Source organism: Atta cephalotes (assembly GCF_000143395.1).
Source record: "Atta cephalotes unplaced genomic scaffold scaffold00042, whole genome shotgun sequence".
Classification (NCBI taxonomy): domain Eukaryota; kingdom Metazoa; phylum Arthropoda; class Insecta; order Hymenoptera; family Formicidae; genus Atta; species Atta cephalotes.
This window is the reverse complement of record NW_012130106.1, coordinates 356,929-366,102: the sequence shown is the minus strand read 5'-3', so window position 1 is coordinate 366,102 and position 9,174 is coordinate 356,929. Positions and strand designations below refer to the sequence as shown.

Genomic DNA, 9,174 nt, shown 5'->3' with positions numbered 1-9,174 from the left:
ATAATTTTTTACATTCAAATTGATTGATAGTATGCTACACAGAGATATAACACTGTAATCAAAACTTACAGGAGTCCTAACTTACAATTAACAATAAATGTCAGTAATATACTTTTAAGTTATAATTGGTTTTTTATTCATTTAAAAGTTTTATACAGACATACAAACAAAAGGAAAAAAATTTAACAAAATATATAATTTTCGAAAAAAGTGTGTATAATAATTTCTTTTATTTATTTTCTTCCACAAATAAGTTTTAGTATGTGTTTCTGAATAATATATTAAAAAATGGCATTAATATCTATATTAAAAAATAAAATAACGAAAAATTAACATTGCTCATTTTTTTTGCTCCATACTTTTTTTAATATTCTATATACTATTTACATTATACTGTATAACAAGCAATATTTTTTTAGAGAAGTAGAAAGATGCTATGGCAGCTTCGGTTGTATCACGCAACGATGAGGAGGAATTGAATGGGGAAACGGAATCAGAAGCCAGTAGTATATATCAAGGCTCGATAATCTCTACCGTACCTGATCGCCATGGATTTCTAGGCGGTTCACAATACAGTCCAGAAAGGTAATTTAACCTTTTTTTAGCATGATAACATTTCAATAAATGTTTTAATAAAATAAAATTTTATTATTTAATATTATAACTTTATGAAATAGGAAACAATCTATATCACCTGATGTGATATTGCGGAGAGAGAGAAAATGGATACAGATGCTGAATAATTGGAGTCTTTTTATGACCACAAATTACCATAAAGTCCGCGAGAGATGTCGTAAGGGTATACCACCTTCTGTGAGACTTCGTGCCTGGCTAAACTTATGTGGTGGTCAGCTTCTAATGAACGAAAACCCAAATTTGTATGAAGAATTGATAAAACGGCCCGGTGATCCCAAATACATAGAAGATATCAAAAAGGATCTCCATCGTCAGTTTCCACATCATGAAATGTTTGTCGAGAATGCACCTGGACAACAAGAACTGTTCCAAGTTCTCAAGGCATACTCCATTCTGAACAGCAAAGTGGGCTACTGCCAAGCTCAAGCACCTATTGCTGCATTTTTGCTGATGCATATGCCGGCAGTGCAAGCATTTTGGTGCCTCGTTGCGATATGCGACAAATATCTTATCGGCTATTATAGTCAGGGCATGGAAACGTTGCTGCGCGATGGAGATATTCTCTTCGCTCTTTTGAAGAGAGTCTCGCCCGTTGCGTATAAGCACTTAGTTAGTAAATATGAATTCTTATGTGAATTTTCTATATAACTATATTGATCGTTTTAGAAAGACAAATTGAAAATCAATTTTAATTATATGTGGAATTTTTTTAAAACAATTCTGTAGTTGTTAATAAAATTTTTATATTTCTCGACTAACGTAAATAAGAATTTTAGAATAAAATTTCTTTTTTTTTTAATCATTGTTATAGACTGATCATAAATTAGGGATTTAATTGAATATTTACTATTTTAGAAAAAACAAAAAATGGAGCCAATCTTGTATATGACGGAATGGTTTTTATGCGTTTACACGCGAACATTGCCGTGGGAAAGTATCCTACGTATATGGGATATGTTTCTTTGCGAGGGTGTAAAAGTAATCTTTAAAGTAGGTCTGATACTATTGAAAGGTAGTCTAGGTCGCACTTCCCTTATCAAATGTTGTCCAACAACATATGAAACCCTCCAAGTGCTGAGAAACCCACCCCAACATATCATGGAGGAGGAGGTCTTGGTTTATCAGGTACACACTTTTTACGCAAATATGAATATTACAAAAAAAATTACATTTATTATAAATGATATTTTTTAATAAACTATTATATAATTGAGTTAAATTTATAATGATTATAGAAAATTGATAAATTTATTTCTAATTCAATTTCTTTATATTTTTCAAAGATTTTTATTTTAACTCAAACATTTTTTCGGTATGGCATTTTTTTCAATGTTTTTGTACTTTTTCGATTGCTTATAACTTCTTTTTTTTATGAAGATACATAATTTGGTTGCGTCACTCACAGTATTCAAATGAGACTGATGTAATTGGTGTGTTGCAGGTGTATGCGCGCGCGCATATGTGTGCGTGCGTGCGTGCGTGCGTGCGTGCGTGCGTGCGTGCGTGTGTGTGTGTGTGTATGTGTGTTTTCAGCTATTAATTTACCTCTTATTGTTGTCTTATTCTGGTTTTGTTATTAATAGACTTTGTAACAGCAATTTTACTGACGCCTAACCATTTGCAAGTTATTATTGTCTTTATATTTATGTTAACTATAATCTATCATATTTTATGTCTATTACTCTGTCTGTAATCTTTTTCATATAGCTTTGCAATAAATTAAATTAAATTAAATTAAAATTAAATAATTTAATATTATGTTTCTTAATGTCTAGCACTTTGATTGAAAAACAATATTGTGTTTTACAATATGTTCATTTTTATGAAAATTATTATACAAGCAATCGAATTGGATTAAATCTACCATATACCAGTGTTGTTTTCATAATGATGCATTAAGGATTAAAATTATAAGATTTTAACGTAACTTTTATGTTTTATAAATAAAATAAAATATATATTATTTGTAACCTTCTTAATGTTGCAGATTCAGAGGTTGAATTTGAGCGAAGAGGATTTTGAATATGAGCATCAGAAGCAAATGTTAAAAAGAAAGGCGGTGGAGAAGGAAACTGCCAATCGAACTGACTGATGATTAAGTAGTTAGATGAAGATGGGACGAAATATGACATTTGAACGTGTAGCGTCTCAACGTGTGCCTTCCTTTCTGTTCTTCTGATACTGTATAAATTTCGCAATTTATATGTTAGAATTTTTTCGTATTAAAATCGAGGGATATGATAAAAAATGATAAATGGATAGGTACATATATTCTCAAAATAGAAAGTTCCATATACTTTGTGCACACATACGTATACATATTCTCTGAGCAGCTGGAGTGCATTATTTATCTCTATTTCCTTCATTATTAATCTTCATTATCAGTCGTAGTCTATTAAAAAAAAAAACAATACATTTGCAGGTTCATGTAGTACTACTTATTTAGTATTTTCTGATTAATGTATTTTTAGTTGATTATCTTTATGATTAATATTATCAATATTTATGTACAAAAATTTATTGCATTTTTAAAAGTATAGTATATTATAATGTTATAATGTTACTAAATAAATATTATTTTTCGTTAATGCCGATTTTATCTTAAATTATTATTAATCCTTACTGATCGAACGAATTTAATTTTAAATTACATCTTCATGCTTATAATAATATAATTTCCTATAAGTACAATATTATTTAATATTAAATAATATATTCTTGGAATATGAAGATTATGCGTTTCGCGAGTTTTCTTCATGTCCAGATCCATTTTTGAAATGTCAACGTTTCGTGAACCTTGTTCATTTCATCAGGACGAGGAGCAGTCTGATACTGAGCTGTTCCTCTGGACCGTTCCTTTCATATTACGCTTGTTGGAGTAATGAGAAGAAAGAAGAGAATTGTGGATGGGGAGGGGAGAGAAGGAAAAGGAAAATGGGAGAAATTAATCTCAATAACCAGGAGAATGGTTTTTCACATTTTATTCATGTTATAGCCATTATTTCTATTTAAATTGTTAGGGTATTTTTATATCTCTATGGCTTCTCTATACTTTCTTGGAAAATAATGTAATGTTGGCTATTGCGGTCGTTTTGTTAAACAGTATTTGATATCCTGTTTCGATGTTGTGTTCTGATAATGCTGACTGCGTAACTGTTTTAGCCATCATGTTGGTATTCTTTTATGTAAATTGACCATATTTCTTCAATGCCCATATTTGCCCGCAGGAACAAGATACTTTGTATACTCTTGCGAAGCAAGAGATCTTTGATCTTTAGGATTTCTTAAGATTTGTCCTATCTTTTTGGGTGATTTGAAGATAATTCGGATATTGTGTTTGTTTAATATTCTGCCGATCCGATCTATTCCTCTGACATACGGGAGAATGGATTCTATCGACTGTGTATCAGAGATTGTTGTCTTGTAGTACACAAACCAAATCTCATGGAAGCCTCAAGAATATATTTTTGAAATATTAATGAATGGTTATATGTCCACTCCTGATAATATTACTATATTACATGATTATTAAAAGTAACATTATTTAGTGTTACTGTAATATTATATATGAACATTAAAAATTATAACAACATTTATTTTAATTTGTAAAACTGTTACACCGGTTCAGTTTAAATATACAATATATTTAAATACTGAAAATAGTTTTGGTATGCAGTATGTAGAACTGGATGTAAAATCACATCGAAACATTATTTAAGCACAAGACACATCATAGACTGATAAGACGTTTTCGTTACTAGATTGTGAATTCAAATTGCATATATATAAAAATTGCTAATATAAAAATATAATTAATATTAATAAATATTTTAATAATATTTTAATAATATTTCAAAATAAAGGAAATATACTAAGGATATTTATACAAGTGGACATATAACATCCAGAATACGCTCATAACATTAAAAAATGTACAATATTTTTAAAATATTATAATAACTTATTTTAATTTTTTAATATTTATATAACATTCTGGGAATATTTTGCGTCTCTATAGGATTATAATAGCATAAGAGGTTTTACAATAGATTTATTTCGTATTAGAATTTATAGAGCAATGATGGGTGTTATTTCATTATCTGTTACTGAACCATTATTGAGAAATAAACCTATTGAGAAATAACTTTCGTAATCGTAAGTTTGAAAAATAACATCGGATTTAAACGGTTATTTTCAAATTTTAAATTTTATAAGTAAGTAAAAAGTAAATAATATAAAAGGTAAATAGTAATGTTTAAGATCTTACTATTTATTTTTTTTTTGTCAGTAGAAGCACTATCATCGCTGTCACTGTATTCGGCTATTATATGCGTTCATTTTTGTCGTATGACAAATTTTTCAAACCAGAGGCTCTATTCTTGAAAAATATCGCATACGAAAAACTAGAGAAATGTTATAATATATAACGCATACTAGTATTTCCCTAGTTTTTCGTATGTGATACTTATCAAGAATAGAGGCCCTGGAGGTTCTATTCGTGAACCCGCTTGAAAGATTCCGTATATACAAATATACGATATACAAATATTCTATATGGAAGTAGCATTCCGTATATACAATCGATCAATTACAGTTGAGAAACTGTCATTTTTGTTTGCGAAAATTATTCGTATATGCTCAAGAATAGGACCTTTGTTTGATTGCTATAGGACAAAGAGATTCGAGATCTTTTCTGTCTTGTAACCAAGTAACATGTCTAAAAAATTTGTCATATGGCAAAAAACGGACGCATGTAATATTGATCTAATATTGGCATTACTCATTATTAAGTTGACATCACTGGCTTCGTTCAACGGACTTAACAGTTGAGTGAGCGCTCGCTATTATTGATTTATTATTAGATCTTCCAGATCTAAAATGCTGATTGAATGATCCGAAAGAATATACTAATACCTATATAGCACAGAAATATTGCAGCAATGTTGCAAAAATATTTTATTGCAAGATTGCCACATTGCAAAATATTGCGAAATATTGCAATATTTCAGCATCATTGCAGAAACGTAAAAATGTCCGTTTTAAAAATATTGATACGTAATGTTGCAGCAATATTACAACATAATATATATGCAATAAATTTTGAGCACAGTGGAGGAATACTTGCAGTATTATTGCAGAAACATTGTAATAATGCAGCAACATTCCTGTAATACAATATTACTGCAATATTTATTATAAAATTTATTATAAGATTTTGTACTATATAAATTTCAATATAAAAAATTAGAAGTAGGAGTTAAATGTAACATACAATGAATACAAATAAAATATGACTTCATAATTAATTATGTCTTTATATTTTATAGGCGTGTTCCGATATACACTGCCAGTACCGAAATCTATATATTGGGTTGTTCGGAAAGTTCGTGCCGACTAACTTATATAATTTAATAAATGTATACTAAAATTTAAATTTTCTGCGTTTCAATTTTCCTTCAATATCGGCACGAATTTTCCGGACAACCCAATAATATATACGAAACGTGAACTATATACATTTCAGTATTGGCAATATAAATTTTCAGTATTGACTGTGCACATCGGAACACGCCTATAAAATATAAAGACATAATTAATTATGAAGTTATATTTTATTTGTATGTTACATTTGACTCCTATTTCTAATTTTTTATATTATGTCTTATATTTTATTATTGTGTATTTTATTCATTCATTTATATTTAATCCTTCTAATTGTTTTATGTCTAAATTACAGGCACAATTTCTATAAATTATAGACATATTGATTACGTTTACATCTTATTCCACTAATGTAGATTAACTTTAATCTCGATTCAACTTACTGTTTGTCTTTTTCTAATCTTTAAAACTAGAAAAAGACAAAGATAAGTTGAATTGAGATTAAAATTAATCTATATTGGTAGAAATGAACATTAATCGGGTTTAATAATATTCGTAGTTAGAAACTAACTATTCATTCCATTTATCAGAGGAATATAATTATGAGATTGATCAGTTTCATAACTACAGATATTATGAAACCCGATTAAGTGTGCCGTGTAAACATGATCATTAATTCCTATTCTTCCATTATGTCTAGGTTCTTACTTTATTGAGTTATACACAAATCAATATGTACAAGTCTTAACACTCAAAATGAACTTTCTAGCAGAGGCACTTCGACAAGAGTCATTTTTGTCTTTGTTTCTTACTTATTTTTGAAGGACAGGATAACTTGTTCATTCTATCAATTTGTGTCTTGCTGAAAATATTTTAAATATTGCTGCAACATTGCTGAACTAATTGCAAAAAGAAATCTTCACAATGTTTCTGCAACATTGTATTGCAATATGCAATTGAAATGTTGCAGCAATGTTGCTACAAGTTTATGTGCTATACGGGTAATAGCGAGCGCCTACTTAAGTGTTGAGTCCACTGCGTCTACTTTAGTGTTGAGTCCACTGCAGCCAATCTTTGTGCATAAAATTTAACACTTTATATTTATTTGTTTGCAACAAATATTTTAAATAATAAATTATTTCAAAATAGATTTCTTAAACGGCTTAAATAATAAGAAATAATCCAAAAAAATGTGACTACTGACTAGGATATCGGGTATTATAAAAAATAACCGATAATTGTTTAAGACTCCTGATTATTAGTCTTGATTGTTAGTTAATCTTAAAAACTAGAGTTACAGTGATTTTTTGAAAACAAAATTATTCTCGGCTCCTAATAATCGGAGAGTAATTTTTTTTTAAATTCGTAGGAAAATCTCAGAATTCTTCACATGGCTACTTGATGCATATTAACGAAATTATTTCCATTTTTCGTTTTATAAGCGAAAAACGTGCTTTTTGCAACTATTCGATTTTTTCGCATATTTTCTTCACAAGTCTCTAAAACATACGCATTTTTTTTCTGATGGCCTTTCGAAATTTTCGTGAAGAGAAATGCTGGTTTATAATTTTTTTTCGATAAAATTCTATTTCTACTGAACTATTCTTGCTACTCGAGTTTGTAGAGAAGGAGAGATATTATAATGCGCATGAAAAATCGTAAACAATTAAATATCTCGTAAACTGTTGCGTTTTAACATGATTTATACTATTCTGGATTAATGAGTGGGGTATACTATTACTACAATTTATTAAAACTTATATGTTATTTAGAATGCTCCCCGTCCTTTATTGATGCCTTTATTGATAGGATCGCCGAGTGACCGAGATTGCCGAGAAAGTATTTTCGGTCGCTTGAAACAAGCGACTAGTGTGAGAAGAAGCTCGATATCTCATTCACTCTCGGCGCGCCGCAGGCACATAGACATGGGCTCGTACTTAATGTGTGGTTATCGATTTCGCCAGACCGCCGTCTGATTCTGTATTGCCACCGTCAACGCAGAGTTCTTGGCTGAGTAGTCAGGAGCCTTAAATATCATGATTGTTTTGAAATAATATATGTTTTGAAATAATATATGATAATCAATAGTTATTTTGAAGTAAACGATAATTATTATAATCGTTAAATGAAAAATACCGTTTAGTCCATTCCTGTTATATAGTAAATATTTCTTTTTTTTCTTTTATCGATCGGTTTAAACATTTTATACAGAATATACATTCGATAATATTTTCCATCTCTAATGTAAGAATGCAGTACTTTTGACTTTATGTACTCTCAGCTAGTTGTATTGAAATTCTGCCAACGATTGCGTTCATCTATGGCATTCATTACAAATGTTGTTAAACGCAAAAAGTCATCATTGTTGACTAATCGTGCGTTGAAAAGTTCCAAGTGTGGCAGTTTCGGTAAAAATAATACACCCATCATAAATAGAAGTGCCATGCTAATGAATGTGCCGATCGCTATGAAGAGTGGATTCATAAGCTGCTTCTGAGTATTCTCTGTGGTTTCCGTAGCTGCGTACATTGGAATGATCTGTAAAATGATGTCAATCAATACATTGAACAAAAAAAAGCTAACAAAAAACAGAGCTAATTATTTTTTAAGAATATAAACATTTCGGGTATCACTCTTTATCAGCGCCTTTGAATGCTGTTTAGAATCATTATATAAAAATGAATTTTTAGTGCAAAAATGAAAATGAAGATAAAAAAATAAAGATAAAACAACCAATGACCACATGACATTTAATCTCGACAAATTATTCAGCATGATTCTAAACAACATTCAAAAGGTTTTAACCGTCAGTCAGGTATCTTGCTAATGCCGACGGTACATTCAAGCCTTATAACTCGAAATATTTAATGAAAAGATATTTTATTATAGGATTTTGGAAAGTTCTCAAGATGATCTACAAAAATGTGCAATAAAAACTTGCTCAGAATGGATGGGACCGAAATTTGATGCCACCCTGTATACACACACACACACACACACACACACACACACACACACACACACACACACACACACACACACACACACACACACACACACACACACACACACACACACACACACACACACACACACACACACACACACTACACACACACACACACACACACACACACACACACACACGACACACAC

General features: G+C 30.0%; 1 protein-coding gene and 1 long non-coding RNA gene across 2 annotated transcripts in view; one reads left to right on the top strand and one right to left on the bottom strand.

The window, feature by feature from the left end:
* The first annotated feature begins 436 nt into the window (after positions 1-436).
* LOC105622240 (TBC1 domain family member 10A) lies at positions 437-2,728 on the top strand. The gene is made up of 4 exons (XM_012203661.1): positions 437-585; positions 678-1,245; positions 1,492-1,761; positions 2,624-2,728. Exons 1-4 carry the CDS (start codon positions 437-439, stop codon positions 2,726-2,728), a joined length of 1,092 nt encoding a protein of 363 aa, XP_012059051.1.
* Positions 2,729-8,174: 5,446 nt separating this feature from the next.
* The window catches only part of LOC105622238, a 21,072-nt gene continuing 20,072 nt past the window's right edge, over positions 8,175-9,174 (bottom strand). The window contains exon 2 of the long non-coding RNA XR_001046510.1: positions 8,175-8,556. This is a non-coding gene — a long non-coding RNA (uncharacterized LOC105622238). The remainder of the gene's footprint in view (positions 8,557-9,174) is intronic.

Excerpts from the sequence above, each read along its gene's own strand:
- LOC105622240 (XM_012203661.1), top strand. The coding sequence starts at position 437 with ATGGCAGCTTCGGTTGTATCACGCAACGATGAGGAGGAATTGAATGGG. Across the intron at positions 586-677 it reads TCACAATACAGTCCAGAAAG|GAAACAATCTATATCACCTG; the intron begins GTAATTTAACCT and ends TTTATGAAATAG. Across the intron at positions 1,762-2,623 it reads AGGAGGTCTTGGTTTATCAG|ATTCAGAGGTTGAATTTGAG; the intron begins GTACACACTTTT and ends TTAATGTTGCAG.